This window comes from Salmo trutta, chromosome 31, assembly GCF_901001165.1.
Source record: "Salmo trutta chromosome 31, fSalTru1.1, whole genome shotgun sequence".
NCBI lineage: Eukaryota > Metazoa > Chordata > Actinopteri > Salmoniformes > Salmonidae > Salmo > Salmo trutta.
In genome coordinates, this window is record NC_042987.1 from 23,671,487 (window position 1) to 23,691,594 (window position 20,108).

General features: G+C 40.6%; 4 protein-coding genes across 7 annotated transcripts in view; 3 read left to right on the plus strand and 1 right to left on the minus strand.

Annotated features, from left to right (window-relative positions):
* Positions 1–126: 126 nt before the first annotated feature.
* cenpl (centromere protein L) lies at positions 127–2,938 on the plus strand. Of its 3 annotated transcripts, none has more exons than XM_029725732.1 (5): positions 127–249; positions 1,392–1,560; positions 1,730–1,981; positions 2,082–2,627; positions 2,725–2,938. In XM_029725732.1, the coding sequence occupies exons 1-5, from the start codon at positions 233–235 to the stop codon at positions 2,797–2,799; spliced, it is 1,059 nt and encodes a 352-aa protein (XP_029581592.1). In that variant the 5' UTR covers positions 127–232; the 3' UTR covers positions 2,800–2,938. The 3 variants fall into 3 exon arrangements, with proteins under 3 accessions (XP_029581592.1, XP_029581594.1, XP_029581593.1); XM_029725734.1 differs by lacking the exon at positions 127–249 and adding an exon at positions 272–1,012; XM_029725733.1 differs by lacking the exon at positions 127–249 and adding an exon at positions 1,044–1,195.
* Positions 2,939–3,531: 593 nt separating this feature from the next.
* Positions 3,532–11,844, minus strand: LOC115169786 (kelch-like protein 20). Its single transcript, XM_029725731.1, has 11 exons — positions 11,720–11,844; positions 11,024–11,087; positions 9,121–9,694; positions 8,430–8,588; positions 8,016–8,226; positions 7,639–7,822; positions 7,257–7,400; positions 6,971–7,104; positions 6,394–6,602; positions 6,083–6,189; positions 3,532–5,981 (listed from the first exon to the last, which is right to left on the minus strand). The coding sequence occupies exons 2-11, from the start codon at positions 11,044–11,046 to the stop codon at positions 5,897–5,899; spliced, it is 1,830 nt and encodes a 609-aa protein (XP_029581591.1). The 5' UTR covers positions 11,047–11,087; positions 11,720–11,844; the 3' UTR covers positions 3,532–5,896.
* A 62-nt stretch (positions 11,845–11,906) lies between these two features.
* Positions 11,907–13,678, plus strand: ankrd45 (ankyrin repeat domain 45). Its single transcript, XM_029725735.1, has 5 exons — positions 11,907–12,436; positions 12,636–12,803; positions 13,000–13,094; positions 13,189–13,327; positions 13,508–13,678. Exons 1-5 carry the CDS (start codon positions 12,115–12,117, stop codon positions 13,537–13,539), a joined length of 756 nt encoding a protein of 251 aa, XP_029581595.1. The 5' UTR covers positions 11,907–12,114; the 3' UTR covers positions 13,540–13,678.
* A 457-nt stretch (positions 13,679–14,135) lies between these two features.
* Positions 14,136–20,108, plus strand: part of LOC115169783 (ras GTPase-activating protein nGAP) — a 98,387-nt gene continuing 92,414 nt past the window's right edge. Inside the window, exon 1 of one of the 2 annotated variants that reach the window (XM_029725725.1) lies at positions 14,136–15,126. In XM_029725725.1, the coding sequence (XP_029581585.1) occupies positions 15,000–15,126 (127 nt within the window). In that variant the 5' untranslated portion in view covers positions 14,136–14,999. The remainder of the gene's footprint in view (positions 15,127–20,108) is intronic. The other variant, XM_029725726.1, reaches the window with a different exon arrangement.

The window sequence follows — 20,108 nt, forward strand, 5'->3', positions numbered from 1 at the left end:
GACCAAAGTAGTCAAACTACGATAAGGATCTATTACAATATTTGTAGATAGATACGAGACATTGGTCAGCATTTGAAGCTTCAACGAATGAAATGAAATGATTCGACGCATATATTTGACGTCAATGTTGAATGATGCTGTAATCGATTACTGTTCCTTATCAAGATTCCAGTTGCATCATGGGAAAGCGCAATGTTCAAAATCCACTTCCGGTTGTTTGTTTTTTTCAGTCATGGAGGAACGGAGCAGGTATACAACTAGTGAAATCGCTTATCTATTGTTAATTAATATCGACGTTAGTGTTATAAAAAAAATGCTAACTAAACTGTTGGTCAGCGAGCGAGGAAATCAGACCGTATCAAAACAGCAGCTGCTTAGCGAAAACTAGCTCTCAAAAAAGGCATTCTGCCTTCTGTACACTACAGTTTTCTGCGGTTAGCTTCGCCGACGACTAGCCCATGTGAACTACAATCCCAATGCTGTGTTTTAATGTCAATGATCACTTGCAATACGGCTTTCGAAACAAATGGTCGTTATCGTTCATCAGCGAGAAAGACTCAAAATAAAAAATATACTGTAACTTGGCAGTTTTGCACAGATCCATAAGCCTATGGGTACCTCTAGACCAATATTGGACAAAAGGAGTTTATTCCTTAGTCAAATGACCTTACATGTTATGTTTAAAAGGCGAATTGGCTCTGGAAGCCAAAACAGACAAATATTCAATCTAATTGTGAATTGATTCTCAATTGCGGTACTGTTTTAGAAACATAAATCCCTCTACTTTCATATCACAAGTTCACAAATGTAAAATAAACACTTACTGTACACTGTTTTAACACCAGTTGCAGCAAAGTATTTTTCAGTGACTACACCTGGCGTCTGTCATCTGTTTACACACAGGTGTTCGGAGATGCAGATTGCTAATTAGCGCAAGTAGTCCACTTTGTTTTCTTTAAACAAGCGCTGTGACATGGAACAATGGCAGTGTGGGAACACTAACCTTATTAAGGTGTGTAGTAATTGAACTTTTTTTTTTTTTTAAATTGCTCGCTGATATGAAAGATGCCTTCCTGTTTCCAAAACCATACCGCAAGCGATGTTTTAATGTTTAGTGCAAGCGATGGGGCTCTTAACAAACACCTCTGGTCAGAAGAGACTATCGTCAATGGGCGAATTTTAGCCTCTGAATGGAGTAAGCTAAAGCTTGCTAGCGTTAGCAGTAGCAACCCTTTTGTGTACTGTCAGAGAACAAGGCCATGATAGCTAGTTTGTGACAATGTTTTCTACTTTTCATCACTTCAGCTTTCCTTTTTTTTTCTTATTTATTTTACACTTCTTGGCGTAAAATAAATGTTACACTACCTATCATAACATAGTGTTCTTTACAGCATTGTAAAGACCCCACTCAACAATGTCTTGGCACAACGAAGGACCAAGAGTTACAGGCGATCCATGCGAAGCTGCGTTGAAGCAACTAATCTGGGATACACATCAGGCCATCTGACAGCTCTAAGAATACCAAGAAGTAGAAAAACTCCAAAATCACGTGATATCACAGTAAGTAGCTAAAACCAATTATGGTTGTATTCACAACTATTCAACATCATTGGGTAAAGTTGACTCGACTAATGTGTAGGCTTGATTCTGTAGCCCTGTTTGATATTTTTAGACATTATCCTTTGAGTGTAGTATTTGCAGCCATCTGACTTCTCTCTTTGCTCTCTAGAAACAGGTTGACCCAGACCAAGTGGCTCTCCTGGTGACGAAGGAATGGGATCTGTCGTACGTCACACCTTTGTACCAGTTCAGACACACCCAGTTGAAATCCTATGCAAAGCATCTATCAGCTTTCATTGTATCAGAGAAGCAACAGGGCCTGGCGATTGAAGTTGGCCAGGAATTGGGCTTCAAGGTCAATTTCTCGGTGGTCCTTGGGTTGGCAGAGACGGATGAAGATGCTGAGACGGTTTTCATACAGGTAATGTTTTTTTCTCTAAATGTAGTTTATAGTACTATACTATATTCTTCTGTGAAATCCGATTGTGTTGTTCAATGTCATCTGTTGTTCTCATCCTCAGATTCTCTCCAGACAAGCGTTCGCTGCAAAAGATGATGCTCAGAAGGTTGTGTGGAATGGCTGGCTGACCTGCGTCAATGGTGACTTGGAGTATCTCCGATCACTACCATCAGAATTTGTCAGTTTGCCTTTACTCTGTACCAGGGGACCAGAGTCTCTCACAGTTTTGGTCAAATCCTGGTTTGAAAAGACATTTGACTGTTGCTTTGGCCCTCTTGGTATCAACTCTACCAACCTCCAGTGGCTCGCAGCCCTGTGGATTGGGTGCCACCCCACCATCAACATCCAATACCTGAAACTGGTTTGGACCCTCCCAACACTACCCCCTATGGATGTTAAGTACACCATCCACCCACAAGATGCCTGGGAGCTTTGGGACAGTGTGCAGCAGGATGACACAACAGATGTCAGCATCGAGGAGGTCACCAGGTTCATCAAAGGGCTGCAGTCACACTTCTTCAGGCACTTCAGGATAGAATTGTCCGCTGGGTCACTGATGCAGGTCTCCACGGCTTTGGGTTCTTCTCACCATAGTGGAAAAATCAAGGTAGATATCATGCACACATCTGGAGAAGTATCTCGATCTTTAGATCCTAATGAAATGTTATGACTGAAACAGATCTGCGATCTCTTTTCCTTCACAGATTGCAAGCCCTACCTACATCACCACCATCCTGCAGCTGCTGACAGAATGTGCCCTCCTGAAGATGCCCATCTAATCAACATTTGTGCATGTAAACCCCACAATTACTGTCCATATGAAATTAAACTGTTTGACACTTATATTCCTGTAAATAGCATAAGTACCTGTATTGTATGAAAAGGCAAGTGCATACATTACAAACTAACCATTCCTGCTACTTTTGTTCTCTATAGATATTATTCATTACAAGCTAAAAGTGTAGACATAATTGTGCTACTGCTTAAAACTGCACAGTACGGTTCTGTCAGTGTGTGGGTGATAATTAAGCAATAAGCCCCGGGGGTGGCTCAGGGCTGTTCTTAGGCATAATGTGGAGTGCCTGGATACAGCCCGTAGCCGTGGTATATTGGCAATATACCACAAACACCTGAGTTACCTTATTGCTATTATAAACTGATTACCAATGTAATTAGACCAGTAAAAATAAAATGTTTTGTCATACCTGTGGTATATGGTCTGATATACCACGGCTTTCAGCATTCAGGGCACAAACCACCCAGTTTATAATTTATTATATAATCAGGTTTGAGACATGGTAAATCCATTGCCATCAAGTAACCTGGGCAGAAGTTCTATATATACACAATCCTTTCAGTCCAGATGTACAGTACAGTGAATCAGGTGGCTAAGTGAAAACTAACAAAGCCTAGTTTCCCAGAGAACTAGCCTTGTAATCCCTGTGCAGTGATTTCCTAAATGGTTAACAGAACCTGTAAATACTTTTCAAATAGATTGTTTTTTGAGCTTATTGAAGTTGGAAATAAAAAAGGTTTATTAACAGAATGGGTTATTTTGTCAGTACACAGACAAATCCACAATAGTTAATAAGGGTAAAATGCCACATGTTTTATCAAGGCTTATAGCTCATAAAGAGAAATCTCAAACCTTCAACAGAAATTAAGCATCCCTCATCTTTCTTCCTAAACATTTGCCCCAAAAACGCTTCCATACTTATGCGTGAAAGAGGGACATTCATTTCAGAAGGTAGCAATTTCTCTACCACTGAATGACCAGTATAGGCTAATAATTACTTGTGAGCAAATGACACATTTGGGTGATATACATACGCATAGGGATAGAGTTTCAGCAGAACACATGAAATATGTTTATGCTCAATGGTAACATGGGATTTATATAGACATTAAAATGCTTCGAGTATCATGGTAAAGCTGGTGTGTTTTTGTGCCTTAACCCCTTTTAAAACAGGCTTCTGGGTTTTTGCATTGGATTCGTCTATTTCTTCTGCGATTAACAGCGGCTGAGCTGGAGCTGTGTTTGTGAGACAAGACAGTTCTCACAAAAATGCCTGTAAAGTCTGAACGGTTTGACTACAAACTCATGACTCCACTATGAAACTCTTGAGACACCCACAAACATGCACACTGTTTTGTTCACAAGCCACCAGAGTCATTAGAAGGTAAAGGCTCTTCTACATAGATTGGACATCCCAGGACATAGTGTCTATAATACTGTAATAAGCTCACAGTTGCTGCCACAAACTCCACACAGCTGTCACTGAATAGTTGGATATTTATTTCCAACTGAGAACATTTCTATACTTACAGCAATCTTATAAATTAATTTTCTATAAGGTTTTTGCTTGGTGGACCTTGTGTTTTCATTGACATTTGTGAATAAAACTCACAAATGCAACTGTTCATGTCAAATTATTTTGTGTTCTACTTGTAGCCATGGTTGTCCTGAAAAGAAAATGGCAAAACACTTCAATGTGAGAATAAATTTGAGGGCTTCGCAGACAGATAAATGAAAGTAGTGTATTTCAGGTTTTTCACCTACGGATTGCCTGGGTCAGGTCTGACAAGGTTAAGATGAAGTCATTTTTCAATTAAGCATATTACTGAATGTCCATCCATGTTTTGCATGCTCACCAAATAATAGGTTAAAATGCATAATGCATCAACCGGTTATTATTCCTTACTGTGTCAGATTAACCGCAATGCAACTCTTTCCTCAAGAATAATCTATAATAGATTAAAGTGCAAGACTGTCTCAGAAATGTGTCATATAATGTTAAACGCACAAGCGATGTGTCAAGGAGTTGCTCCTAAAATAATATCAACTGTTATCCAGCCTTAAATGGGCAATAACAATCTTGTATGAAACAGTTATATACACTGAGTATATAAAGCATTAAGAACACCTGCTCTTTCCCTTTCAGGTGAATCCAGGTGAAAGCTCTTATTGATGTCACTTGTTAAATCCACTTCAATCAGTGTAGATGAGGGGGAGGAAACAGGATTTTTAAGACGTGAGACATGGTTAGTGTATGTGTGCCATTCAGAGGGTGGAAAATATAAAACATTTAAGTGCCATCGAACATGGTATAGGGGGGGGTGTTCCTAATACTTGGTATACTCAGTGTAATATTGTGTAAGTAGCACAGTGCTAACATCTTAGTCGGCCAACAATTGACCCCCAGTTGCGAATATAGAACTCCAGGTTATGCTCAGTGTCTACCTCCAATAAAAACAGCCAAAAAATAAAATATTCTAAAATAATTATAATCACAGTGCATTCAATTTAGAGGAGATTCAAACAACTGCCTAACAAGTTCAACTATTCACAATGAAGATCAGGAGAAGCAATGCGACCACATCCTACATTTTCAGTTAAACATCAGTTCTCTTTGACAATTCTTCGTCATGCCCCATTTAATATTTAAATGTAAACTCAATGTTGGTATAGTATAACAGGTCACACAGCAAAAGTCTGAACTGTATCCTAAAGTGCAGCTGCATCATTCCATTTCAGTAACAGAAAAAGGGGAAATGAAGTGCTTGCCGCAGTGATGTCATAAATAATAGTTCCTCATGTGATTGATGCAGGCCTATTCAGTTGGTTCCTCTTGGCCTTGGCTGGCTTGGCGTGTCAAGTCATAATACAAGAAGTACAGAATAGAGCGATGAACCATAGACTACTAGATGAGAAGCCTTCCAGACTTGACACATCTTGTAGTCACTCAAGACATTTCCTTGGCTTGCCAATTACACGGCTGTGGACGAGTTACAGTTAATATAGTCTTCCTTCCTTGCATGATAAACAATGTTTCTTTCAGAGGCACAAGCGACGGTGAGGCCTTTATACTGGTGGCGTTACCATATGTGGGATTCACAGTGAGTCATTTTGATAACCCCAACCCCTCCTCCAAGTCGCCTGTAGTTCATTCCACCGTAGAGTCTGGAGGACAAGAAGAAAATGAATAACAGGTTCTCTCAGGTTCAACACAAGCACTCTTAGGGTAATACGTCATAAGTAACCTGTTGCATGCAGTTACCTACCTCCATGTGTTAGCGTCAGGATCATAGACCTCTATTGTTTTAAGATATGTTGTCCCGTCAAAGCCGCCCACGGCCATTAACTGACCATTTACCACTGCTAGTCCAACCTGCAAGACAAACAATGCTCCAAACATCAACAGGTGGAAGCCAACGTTTGATTAATTTCCTATTCTTCCACATTTCATCTAGTTCATCCCAGCAAAGTTGATTAAATTACCTGATTTGATCGAAAGGTCTAACACTTCACCTGCTTATCCTAAAATAAAAGACCCAAACCAATCAAAAGTCAAATGTAAGAGATCCAGACTGACCCCACTACGCCTTGAAGTCATGGCTACAACAGGTGACCACTGGTTGGTCCTGGGGTTGTAGCGCTCGGCGCTGCTCAGCTCGGTAGTGTCGTCACGACCGCCTACAGAGTAGATCATGTCCTGGTACACTGCACAGCCTAGGTGTTTCCTCCTGGTGCCCATGGGAGAGACGGTGTGCCAGCGGTTCTCTTGCGGATTGTACCTCTCCACTGCGCTCACAAAAGAGCAACGCAAACATGTATGGGTTAGAGGGGGGGTTAGAGCAGGGTCATATTCATTAGGGTACACTGTAGAAAAACGTAGCAAGAAAACAAAAACAAGTGTTTTTTACTGGACAAGTTCAGGTGGTCCCTCCCTGTTTCAGTCAGTCTTCTTCCATTTAATGCCTAACTAATACGATAAAGATCTCTGTAGAGAACTTTGTGGGCATTTATGTGATTCAAGGATCTCTTTTCTTAGGATCTCTGAAGCTTCTCATGTGACTTATAAGTAGAAATAAATAAACGAGTATACACCCTTTTAGTGACGTGCTGACCAATGAAAGCTACTGTACTGTTTCTATGTAATACATATGTACCTGTATTGAGAGGGGACGTGCCATCAGAGCCTCCCACTGCATAGAGGAAGCCCCCCAGTACAGCCACGGCTACACCCAGGCGCCTGGTGCTCATCGAGGCCACGCGTGTCCATTTGTTCTCCTTGGGGTCATATCTGCAACAGATCATGCATACAGTCAGATTACTCAGAGGAGTCAGCTTTCTGTGATATTTTAGGATGCATGTAAAAATGTTTATTATAATACTTTTAGTATTGCAAGATGATTTGTCTTTGCCTCAGCGTGATAGAACACACTGTATAGTCACCTTTCAACAATGTTGAGACACGATACTCCATCTTGGCCCCCTACTGCATACAGATACCCTCCCAGGACAGCCACACCCACACTGGTCCTGCACGTGCTGGTGGGAGCTACATCACTACTCCACTGATTGGTCTTGGGATCATACCTGTTGTGGAGAGTGAGTTCAGTACAGTACGATAAGGAGGTTAAACAATGGAAGGAAGATAAGCCTCTTGATAAGATCTGGCAGGTGTTCCAATATTTCCTATTTAGTGCACTACTTTGACCAGAGCACTATATACAGTAGGTTACATAGTGCCATTTGGGATGAGGCCCTATAAATAAACATTAACGAGGTGGTGACACGTGGACATTGTTTTAGAAACAGGGAAGGAAATGCTAACCTCTCCACACTGTTGAGATATGAGGACCCGTCATGGCCGCCGACAGCATAGAGAAGATCATCAAGGACACTGACCCCCACTCCACAGCGCCTCTTACTCATGGAAGCCACCATTCGCCACTCGTTGGTCTGTGGGTCATATCGCTCCACACTGGAGATGGCATCCCCACTGCACCACCCTCCAACTTCGAATATGAAAGAAGAAGTAGGACTTTGTCTCTTCTAACCCTACCCTTTGGAATATTTTGTATATTCAATGGACAACATTGTTGGCCAAATTAGGCATGACTGTTATTTTGAAAACCTTTTGAAAGCAGATGTGATCAGACACACGTACTGAAAGAATGCTGTAATGTTAAGCAGTTCTAAGACACTAACCTGCAAACAGCACTTCTCCACACCGGATGGGCTTCCGGGGCCGTGTTCTTGGCCCTTGCATGAGAGGTCGCTCTTGGGGCAAGAGGAGGTAGTTCTTTGCCTCATCAACCAGATCTCTACACTCCTCATCACTTTTGATTAGAGGGTCTGATCCCACCGTTCCCACCAGAAATTTAGGGCTCAGAAGAGGAAGACGAACGTGCTGGAGGACCTACAACCAGAAAACATATCCTGAATCAATTACTTACCAGGTGGAATAACACACAAGCACTTTCGGTTTCACACTGTCGCTAGTCTTATGTCTTACATTTCCTTTCTGAACTAAAACTAAAATGTGTATAAAGTTTGAGTAATGGAAAACAACATTCTATCTCATACTATGAACTGATCAAGTGTTTACACAGCAGCTATCACCTGTGGCAGCTGTGGCCGGCGCTCCTGAATGCTGTATTTGACCCAGGCCATGACTGCGTTGAAAACCTGCTCTTCACTTCGCACATTCAGTTCATCGCTGGAGATTATGTCTATCAGCTGGTTGGCTGGAAGCAGCATGAACTCCTCACTCTCCATCACCTGAGGGCAAAGTAAGCAAAATGACTTCAGTCATCCTTTCATCAGTTGAAACCTGTTAAAAGCCCACAAAAAAGACAGGGGCTGTGCTCAATAGAATGATGAATGGTAAGGCAGTCAAGTTAAACCGGCAGCAGCATCTAATTCCCATTTGAAAATTCTGAAAAATCAACGGCAGTTATTTCCTGAGGATACAAATAACATGGGGATTTAACTTTATAGAAACACTAAACTGGGTGTGAAAAAAAAATAGACAATGTAGAAAAGGGATTAGGCTAACTTTATTGCCAGGCTGTGGGGCTAAGATTAGACTCAGAGACACCTCTCTCTGGAGCTCACTAACAGGTAACCAGTGTGGATTTTCAAATTAATAGCTAAACTAAGTGACTAACTAATCCTAAAACAAAAATGTTATTCTTATAAGCAGAGGTAAGACAAGCAACATTTTCTAAATGATAAAATAAACAGATTCAAGATTGTGCCTCAGAGAGTGAGTGCACAGACTCACATGTATGCAAAAAAGAGACCACCTCACCTCTTGAAAGTTGTGCTGTGTAAACTTGTCAGCTATCCGCAGAAGCTCGCGGCAGGAGTGGGTGTCAGCAAATGCACGGATACCCAGGCAATTGGAGGGGTCCAACTGACGTTTGAGAAACTCGCAGCAAGCCTCCTGAATCTCGGCCAGTTGTAACAGACAAGCAGCAGGCAGCAGCGTCTGCACGTTGCCCTCCTCTACAGTAACCTGCGAGGTGTAGGCAAAGTCAATGAGAAGCTCCATGGCCCGCTCGTCAATGTCCCGGATCACAACCTCAGTCTGCCGACTCTCAGCCAGCTCGCCTGTGAACATGGCCCTGAAGTATGGGCTGCAGGCCGACAGGATCACCCGGTGGGCATATATCTTTTTGGCGCCGACCACCAACACGACATCACACAGTTCTCTGTGCTTGCGTAGCAGATTGATGACCTCTAACGTCTGGCGAGGGTGCTTGTCCGACACATAGGGCATGCGTGCAGGCTGGGGCACACCCTCTGGGAGCTTGTTGGGGTCACCCAGTGTGCAGCGTGCGGTGATGTCCATTCCGGTATTGTCTGGGCGTGCACTTGTACCCCTGCAGAACAGACACATAAAGCCAGACAGATCAGGGATAAACATCCACAATCCAACATTGATTTATCATTAAAAAAAACAGCCACCACAAAATCTAATCAAAGTTAATAATTGGTCTTCTTGGTACTGTCAATGTTGGTATTGGTGGGAGCCAGAATCAAAGTTGACATAATAGCCTAATTCCTTAAGCTAAACAGACATCAGCTATGTCTGAACTATGGACAGTTGAGGTCTATGTGTGAAAGAACCAAGAACCAAGACAGAAACATCCTCTTTCAACTAGGCTATGACTTACATTGTCTAGAGTGCAATCCAAGGCCTCTTCAGCTAGCATCTGTTACCCCCCGAGCAACTGCCTCAGCAATTCAAACAGTAATCAACTCTTCCAATTATAGCTCAATTTGCAGTGGCAACAGGAGACTTTCTCTGACCTCCAACACAATGTAAATGGAGCATAGACTACTACACAGAACAAATGAGGACTGTCTTTCAAATCTAGTTTTACAGGAGGTCCAAGGTACATCGATTCTTACCGGGCTAAATAAGGTCTTTCTTCAAAAAAAAGTTGATTCTACGTGGATGAATTTGTCAAACCACAAAGACTCAAATTGGCCTTGAAACATGGGGCCACAGCTGTTTGGGTATTGATGCAAGTGATACTGGCTACAGGCCTAGCACTCCCAGTTTCACCAACCACTAGCTGGGTTTCTCATCTCTGTGGAGTTGGGTTGCAACGACTGTCGGCGGAGTGTACCTCCGACTACATGGAGTTGCTGTCAGTTGATAGGAGGAAACAGCCAGTGGTTGCATTTGATGAAAGTTTTATTAAAAAAGTATGGATTTCAGCAAACATTGAAAGGCAAGCAGCTACAGAAGACAAACATAGGGGCACCACAAGGGTTTAAGAATTATATTTTTTTATAAGTATCGACTGACAGCGACTTGATGTAGTCCACTCAACTCCATTGATGTTATGTACATTGTTGAGTTGAGAAAAACTTGTCTAACCAACCCCAAGGCCTCACTGGTTTGGGGTAATTTCCAAATAATCATAGGTGAAGCATCCTACTCCACTTATATAATAGAAGCATACAGAACTTAACCCCCATTCATTTTTATCATATTACATTTTTATACATGTTGATTTGACGATTTCCAGCAAACCTAGCCTACATAATAATAAAAAACAGCCACTCTGAAATGTCTATAATTTGTCATAAAGAATGATTAACTAAACGAGGACACATTGGGTGTCAAAGGATGAGCATGTATTTTTAACAGAATGAGATAAACATTCAAGCCACACAAAAAAACTCAAGTCATCACATACCTGCGCATTGGCTTTCCGTCCATGCACAGAAAAACAATCTTTGGTCCCACAACTTTTTGCCAACCTTTGTAAATGGAAAAACAAAGGAGGGATAAGTTCCAATTTATTATAAGGAGGGATGTTAGCCCACACAAGCCACTACTACTGGAACATACAGGGAAAAAACACAGTTTCCCCCATATTGAGGTTACCATTATATGCAAGTAATGACTAGTTAGACAACTAGCTAGACAAATATGTACCCTATTCGAAATGTCTTGGTAGATAGCTGACCAGCTAACAGGCCGATAGGCTAATAGCTAGGTACTGTTGATCCAGATGAGATTGAAATCTAACTACTGTAGCTAACAAACTAGCTAGAAAAACAAGCTACTATTAGACAAAGACGCAAACTAAGCTAGGAAATAACTGACGCTTACTAGCTAGCTAATTGTTATATTTAGAGGGCTATGTAGCTAGCAGACTGCATTTCATTCAACAACAACAACAAAAAGATATCTCGCTAACATCGAATGTTAGCATTTAGCAAGCTAGCTGGCGACTCTAGCCAACTTTCAGGAAAGCAGCTAACGTAAGCTAGCCGCCTCCTGCTAGAGCTAACGGTCTGGCTAGGTTAGCTTACCACAAATATTTTCCATGGAGAAATGCTATCGTTACTGGATCAATAAAAGATGCAGGTCAAAAACAAATACTTACCTTATATTTCCATTCGAACGTCTAGCAAAGTGACAGATCGCCAATATTTCAAAAGCTACATTGCAGAATCACAAGCTACGCTTTCTTTAGACATTCCATAAAATTACAATCAACAGGAAATGTGCATTGTTGTGTATTTCAGCGCAAGGTCCCCCCTCGGAACGATTATTAGCTGGTGTTCTACTAGCACATAGTTCCGATGTGCGCATTGCACAGGAAAACACAAGAATGAGTAAATGTTTGTGGGGATTATACACTTTCCACGTCTTGTGTGTATATAACGTTGCACTTTCCACACCAATCAAATTACAAAAAGACAATACAGGTAGTCATCCTTTCATTTATTTTAAGGATTTGTGTTAGCAGGGAAGGAAAAAGGAGTGACCCTTGTATCCATGGAAACAATACGTGTAATTTATTTATCCAGCAAAACTACTTTGCCAATGAACCACAACATACTACGCTATACCAGAACAATGCAGTCAACTGAAGAAAATGCTGTATTTCACTATGCTTTGACTGGAGACATCGAAGGTCTACAAAAACATTTGGAAAACGAGTGCCTTTCTGGCAATGAAGAGCCACCAGAAGATTTGTTCTGGGAAAAGGATGAAATGGGTAGAAATGCACTTTTCATTGCATGTATGCTGGGAAGAAGCACCACCGTGCGGGAACTTTTGAAGCATGGAGCTCATGTTAACGAGTGTACTGCAAGAGGTAGGTGTTCCAAGTTCCAACAATAGAATTGGAACTAGACTACTTGGTACACACACACACACACACACACACACACACACACACACACACACACACACACACACACACACACACACACACACACATTTGTTAAACATCAAAGGATCACATCTCTAGTAATAATACACAATACCATGGTCATTTTGATTTTCAAATACAGGTTATTCCCCACTGCATTGTGCAGCCCTCTGGGGCCAGCTTGAGACAGTGAAAACTTTGGTGGAACTTGGTGCCGACATGCAGGCAAAGAACTTCCGCAGGGAGAGAGCCATGGAAGTTGCCTCCCGCTATTCTAAAATTGATTGTGCAGAATATCTTACCTGGGCAGGTGAGATAGAATGAAAGTATGAGAGTCAGGCACTTGTATAAGCTTCTGGATGAGGCCAGTGTGTGTGTGTGTGTGTGTGTGTGTGTGTGTGTGTGTGTGTGTGTGAGAGAGAGAGAGAGAGAGATAAGATATATGAGATAAACTTCCTTTCATAGCATGTGCTGCATGTAAAAACATAATTATTAACTCACTCCAGAGGCTAAGCAGGACTTGCAGTCCTACATAACACATGTGAGAGACACCATTGCTGACCCAGAGAAGGTTCAAGGGAAACTCAACAAGGAGGATAAGGTAACACAATTACATCAACTCAATAAACTATTATACTCCCAGTAGACATCTCCCTGTCTTGTCCTTTTTACAACTATTTTTTCTCGCTACCTAGATCATATGTACAAACACCTGCTCAGTAAAGTCAGATTGGATCCAGAATGCCAAGAACCCATCTATCCAAGACTTCATTGAGCAGAGGAGGCATCTTGAGGACATTATTATCCCCATTCTGTCCAAGCTCACGACTCAACGTGAGTATGACTATCAAATGATTTTGTGCAGGATCGTAATTCAAGTCTATCCACACAGAACATTATGCATCCTGGATGTGTTATATTGGAAACCTATTCTACCCACTTTGACATTGTGTGGATGTATACTGACTGAATAGCTATGACTTGAGAGTGATGCATTTTTATTTCTATTTGCAGCTGAAGTCACAGCTAAAGCAAACAAAAACTGAAGATAAACAATGTGTCACAATCAAATATGGTCAAAGGGTCCAGAGAAGGTCTAAAACGGTTAAACTGACCAAAGTGGATTTTGTCAACCATTGCATGTACTATCAAAATATTTTAAATAAAAAAATATCAGAACCACCATAATTGATCACGTGTGCATTATCTTTGCAAGTTAACTGATGACTGGGTTGATGACTGGGGTTATGATTTTGAGGTGGAATTCTCAACAGACTGAGAAAACTATACTTACCACAGTGGGGAGACATAGTACACAGTTTGGTGTTATGAGAAGTCTGAGTGAAAAGACATAAACCAATGGTTTATATACATTATTGATATAAGCATGGATAAGACATTCTGAAAATAGTATGTAATCTATTGATTATATAAATTATAAAACTAGCAATAACTTAATTGAGGTATGGTAGTTTAATTCACTCACTTGAAGATAACTTTGCATATTTAAATGGTAATCAAATAAGACAATTAACTAGGTATCAATTCAATGTATCAAATAGAAAATTAGTTGCTGCACCGTTATGTTTTTATTAGGGAAATAATATATTCAATTGCAGCCTACATCAGAACTATATTTGCAATGTTAATACAATTCAAGTGTGTCCCATTGCTGGAGTCTATAGTTCAAAGATTTCTAATAATTTACAAAAAATCTGTTTATAATATATGCACATCATAGACGCTTCTAAATAATTGTTCTTACTCTTGTTCATGTGGAATCTGACACAGCAGGGCACACCCTTTGCCTTGAACCCATGCGTAAACGATTGGCTCTGTGATCCTCTGCTCTCTCCTGGATCCCAATAATCTTCCGCTGGCATGCGATAGAAGTGGACATTTGGGTTTGGATAATAAATGTGACCCCCATGGAAGAGAGAAGAGAAACCTAACCTCGTGAGTACCTGTTCGAGTATTCAAGAATGGGCGAATCATTGACGTCACGGCTGCACAAACTTATTTGGCTACCTACACATTTGCTTGGAATAACAAGGGGGTCGTACTAGACGTTCGGGACTTTTTCTGCGCGTGGTCCTGTTGGAGCAGCACTCTACCTCTGATCGCTGGGTAAGGAGGATATGGGAACAAGACCGTCGGCGACAATGTCAACAGTGTAGCTATCAGTAGCTAAAAACGATTGTTACCACTAGACTGCAATACAATGTTGATTGCTAGCCCGCAGTAGTATGAAAGAAAACATGATGGTAGGGCTTTCGTCTAACTAGCTAGAACGCTAGTTTATACCAATGAAATAGCTAGCGCGAGCTAGTAAACGCGAGCAAACTTAGCCCGGTTAAACAGTAATGTTTTGACATAAAGCTAACTCACCAGCAGTTAAATTAAGTAGCTAACGTCATTGCTTCCCTTTGAGGATTAACGTTACGTCGTGGACTTTCCGATTTGGACACAGTTTCTACTTGGAAGTTATTGGAAAGGTGAATCTAGTATGCAGACCGACTTAGTCACAGGCGACGCGGATTCTCTTCATGGTGGACTTCTTTCCTTGGATCCATTGGTGGACCGAATCCTGCGGGATTCTTTATGTCAGCAACAAGGATGGGTGCGCGTATATGGTAAGATGGACAGCCAATTTTCAAAGCTTCTCTAACTGCATTGTGCACTGAGGTGAGAAGTGTTCTTTGCATTTTGACGTCTAAGAATCCTATTCCAACGTTGCCATAATAACACCAGCGTCGTGGTTGGAAAAAATGGCACATGGCTTAAGGGAACAAGCATGTACTTCCCAGTAACCATAGACATAATTCACCCCATATATAATATGACACCATTGGTTGACCCTATTGTGCGATTATGTACATTGGCTTTGCTCGATCATGCCAAAATCACGGTAAGTATAATTTGAGTATTTGCCATTGCACTGGTACATATTTGCCACCCAACAGAAGGATATCCAACTTCCTACTTTATTTCATATTTGTTTAAGGTGAGTCATGATGGAGAGGTTGAATTATATATTTTTGTCAAGTGGCTAGAACACATGAAAGGCTCTTTCAGAATTCCATGTGCATCATATGTCCAAAATATGAAATATGGCAACAACCAAAGATAAATGAAGGTCATTTCTTCTTGACAATCTTTTAATTCATATGAAATCATAGGTCTGAGCAGTAGCCTTATATCCAATACTTTGCATGCTTATTTCCAAAGCCCCATCATAGACTACACACAGAACATACAGAAAAAGCTGTTAATTAAACAGTAACACGTCTATATTATTCGGGGACAATTCACGCCACTACCACCAGTAGTAGGGGATTTTTAGTCACCTTATTATGTATCTACATGAATAAGTCAGATCCTATTGTTGGGGCTGGATGAGGAGCAGTAGCAATTGGCAAGGTGATGTATGTGAGTTTTGACCCTCTGAAAATGACATTCCTCACTAGTGAACATGTAGCTAATAGGATTGCAGCATTACCACCACTATGCAATATGGTTGTGACTTATGATCAGAGGAAGATGAGCGCATAATCTAATTGCTCTCAGCTGGTGTTAATTTACTGGCCTGATTAATTGCAATGCTATTTATTCATTACTTGTCTTTACATCCAGGCATGGTTTGATCTAAGAATTGCTTGTTACATTTGAACTGATGTGCCTTTGTAACCTACATCCTGTGGTCATGTTTACATAAACATTTGTCATTTAGCAGACACTCTTATCCAGAGCGACTTTTCATTTTTACTGGTACCCCGTGGAAATCAAACCCACAACCCTGGCATTGCAAATGCAATGCCCTACCAACTGAGCCACACAGGACCAATAGGCAGGGACTGTTGTCATGGTAGCTCACTCACTTCGATGAATAGGAAGGGATGCTCAATAATATTGTGCTTAGACAAAACATCCTTTGCTTTCCGCTACTGTATTTTCTTCAATGTTTTTATAGTTTTTTGATAAGTTTGGATTCCATTCTGTATCTCTTTCTCTTGACGTTTGCATCCATAAATATTTTTTCACAATTAGTCTAGGCCTGCATTGGCTTTGCATTTCCTTGGTCATGCTATAAGCTACCTAGAGCTACTTTGGGTAATTGAACTGTAATGACATGTATAGACTGGATTGATTTCTAGGGTTTTTCCTGCTCCTCGCTCAAAAATTATTATCGAAGGGTCGTTCCACCTCAAAAAGCCCAAGAAAGGGGATTTCGGCACCCACCATCTCAGATTGCCCTGATATTGTTTCTGTTGTTAGGAACAGATAAGATTAGCATTCCTGCAACATTATTATTATTATTATTATTATTATTATTATATTTTTTTCATCACCTTTATTTAACCAGGTAGGCTAGTTGAGAACAAGTTCTCATTTACAACTGCGACCTGGCCAAGATAAAGCAAAGCAGTGCGACACAAACAACAGCACAGAGTTACACATGGAATAAACAAACATACAATCAATAACACAGTAGAAAAAGTCTATATACAGTGTGTGCAAATGAGGTAAGATTTTACTGAAATCTAATTTGATCTGAGAAATTAAGATAATCGGTTGCATTTTAATTGATAGGATTCATATAATATTCAATAAATATAGTACTAAACATTTGATTTGGACCAAACTTTTTTTTCTAGCAATGAGTTAGACATGAGGAATCCAAAGAAATTGTCAAAAGCCCCCGCCATGGCTCCGCCCCAAGCCAATCCCACCCAACAACGAGTATATCGTATCAGTTCTCTGTCTGACAAGTAGTATGGAGCTGCGGCTCGGGAGTATTGTTTCTTCTTCCTACATAATGTATTCCCAGTGAATTTGGTGAATTGTTTTTCTTCCTGTTCAGATAAAGGAGTCATTGAAGTTAGGTTTATGTCCCACCCTACATCCTGAAATAACCAGGTTCTGACCACTAGATGGTGCTGTTCCAGGTTACAAAAGGACATTTTAGTTTCCTTACCCTGTATTCAGTCTATGGACAAGGTTGACAGAAAGAAATCCATGCTTTGGTTTTGTTGTCTGCTGTTTCGAATGCTAACTTTCTAGCATTTGTGGCACAAATCTAGTGCAAGTCAATGGTACCTATATTAGCATTTTCACACTTCATTTCCAAATCACCCTAAAGTATAAAACAATTGATGATTTGGATATGAAGTGCGAAAATGCTGGTCCAAATCGGATGTTAGTGTAACAGTTTAGCTTCCGTCCCTCTCCTCGCCCCTACCTGGGCTCGAACCAGGGACCCTCTGCACACATCGACAACAGCCACCCTCGACGCATCGTTACCCATCACTCCACAAAAGCCACGACCCTTGCAGAGCAAGGGGAACAGCTACTTCAAGGTCTCGGAGCGAGTGACGTCACCGATTGAACCGCTATTAGCGCGCACCCCGCTAACTAGCTAGCCATTTGACATCGGTTACATTAGGTAGTATATTTATTGAATACTCTAAATTTAAATGGCCAATTTGGGTGCAATAAATTAGCTTCATTTCTCAGAGATCAAATTAAATTTAAACAAAATAATGTTGCGTAAATGATAATCTTACCTTTTTCTAACTACAGAAATGATTTTAGAACAATCTGAGATGGTGGGTGTCATGGCTTACCGTAATGACATGGAACCACCCTGAACCTTTAAAGGACAGGAGTGATTCACTGGAGAACAGAAGCATAATGATGTTGTTGACAGTGTCATGTTAATATGCAAGATGGCTGCCTACTTGAAGATTGACTGGAAGAGAGCTTTTTCTTTATGAAAATGGAATATTTTGACCTCAGAACAGTTATGTTTTCAATGGATGTAGTTGTTCTTGAGGGAATCCTGGGAATGTTCTACCAGGCCTATTTTAAGTTTTATTTGTTAATATCCTGGGAAAGAAACTTGATGTTAAGGGGTCAGTTAACAACATGTTTAGTAATCCATGAATAGGCCTAGATAATGTGTCGTCTGATTATGAGAATTATATGATGTTCAGTGGCTAGGATGAGTCAGTGATAATATCAGATTCCTCAATGACTCAAACAACATTGGGTTGTTGTCTGAGAAATTACAGGTATTTGTCTTAAGTTTTAATCATTTTAATCGTGGCTTTAAAAAAGACCGGTTAATGTTTATTGTCATGAGTCTTGTTCTGGAGGCAGAACTGAGCGATTTTTCTCCTTAGGCCAGCAGCAAAGTCAAAATTGGCCATATTGTCAAAATTCCTGAAAACCAAAATTAGAGTGTCTTAATTTAAGGCGTTAGGGTTAGCAGTGTGGTTAAGGTTAGGTTTAAAATCTGAATCTATGACTTTGTGACTGTGCTAGCTAGTGACCCCTGCAGAGCTACCTGCAGAACAAGATTCATGACTAAAAAACGCTAACCTGCTTGAAAAGTGCCATATTTGAAATTGAAAGTCGGGCTGTGATGGTCTTGGAATTTGAGGTGACGGTAAATGGCCAGGACAATGTACACGGCCACCAACAACCTGTGGGGGGAGGATTGGCGCATATCAGACTCAAAAGAAACACATGGCTTTTCTCTGCAACTTCACTATTACCATTAGACTGAAATGATGAGGATATAAGCTATGCATCCTGTAGGATGAATCATTAAAGGAGCTTGGCTACGTTTCATTTAGTTGCACCCCATTTAATAAGAGAGGAAATTGGCACCTGTCGTCATTCCTCACACATATGCTGAACTTGCAACAAGACACTGTTTTTTTTTTGTTTTTTTTTGTCTGATTAGAGTCCAGACAGGCTAGGCCTATTTTAGGAAACTTTCTGAATGAGAATTTGTGAACTCATACGTGCACACCCACCTACCTAAAAGGACCAATCAAGCAGATGTTTTTTTTTTGCTTTTTACGTTTGCTTATAGCACAGGTTGAAGCCTAGATTAATTTTAGGAGGCCTATAATATGTAGCCTATTATATAGGCTATACGAATGATGCGTTTTAATATATTAATTATCTTCTGACACATCTCTCTGCCTTCTTCAATGTTCCCTTCTTGCGCAATTCATGCATCTCCACTGGCCAATCTATTCCCCCTCTCTCTAGCTCTTGAACGAGTAGCCTATATATACAGTACCAGTCAAAAGTTTGGACACACCTACTCATTCAAGGGTTTTTCTTTATTTGTACTATTTTTGACATTGTAGAATAATAGTGAATACATCAAAACTATGAAATAGCACATGGAATCATGTACCCAAGAAAGTGATAAACAAATCAAAATATATTTTATATTTGAGATTCTTCAAAGTTAGCTACCCTTTGCCTTGATGACAGCGTTGTACACTCTTGGCATTCTCTCAACCGGCTTCATGAGGTAGTCACCTGGAATGCGTTTCAATTAACAGGTGTGCCTTGTTAAAAGTTACTTGTGGAATTTCTTTCCTTCTTAATGCGTTAATGCGTTTGAGCCAATCAGTTTTGTTGTGACAAGATAGGGGTAGTATACAGAAGATAGCCCTATTTGGTAAATGACCATGTCCATATTATGGCAAGAACAGCTCAAATAAGCAAAGTGAAATGACAGTCCATTAAGACATGAAGGTCAATCAATGCGGAAAATTTCAAGAACTTTGAAATCGCAAAAACCAGCCAGCGC

Bases quoted from the DNA above. Each gene is read 5' to 3' on its own strand.
- cenpl (XM_029725732.1), top strand. The intron at 1,561-1,729 runs GTAAGTAGCTAA...TTTGCTCTCTAG, and splicing joins CAAAATCACGTGATATCACA to AAACAGGTTGACCCAGACCA. The intron at 1,982-2,081 runs GTAATGTTTTTT...TCTCATCCTCAG, and splicing joins CTGAGACGGTTTTCATACAG to ATTCTCTCCAGACAAGCGTT.
- ankrd45 (XM_029725735.1), top strand. From the start codon at position 12,115: ATGGAAACAATACGTGTAATTTATTTATCCAGCAAAACTACTTTGCCA. The intron at 12,437-12,635 runs GTAGGTGTTCCA...TTTCAAATACAG, and splicing joins TAACGAGTGTACTGCAAGAG to GTTATTCCCCACTGCATTGT. The intron at 13,328-13,507 runs GTGAGTATGACT...TTCTATTTGCAG, and splicing joins GTCCAAGCTCACGACTCAAC to CTGAAGTCACAGCTAAAGCA.
- LOC115169786 (XM_029725731.1), bottom strand. From the start codon at position 11,046: ATGGACGGAAAGCCAATGCGCAG. The intron at 7,823-8,015 runs GTTAGTGTCTTA...TCATATTCGAAG, and splicing joins TGGAGAAGTGCTGTTTGCAG to TTGGAGGGTGGTGCAGTGGG. The intron at 6,190-6,393 runs GTCAGTCTGGAT...TTTGTCTTGCAG, and splicing joins TGACTTCAAGGCGTAGTGGG to GTTGGACTAGCAGTGGTAAA.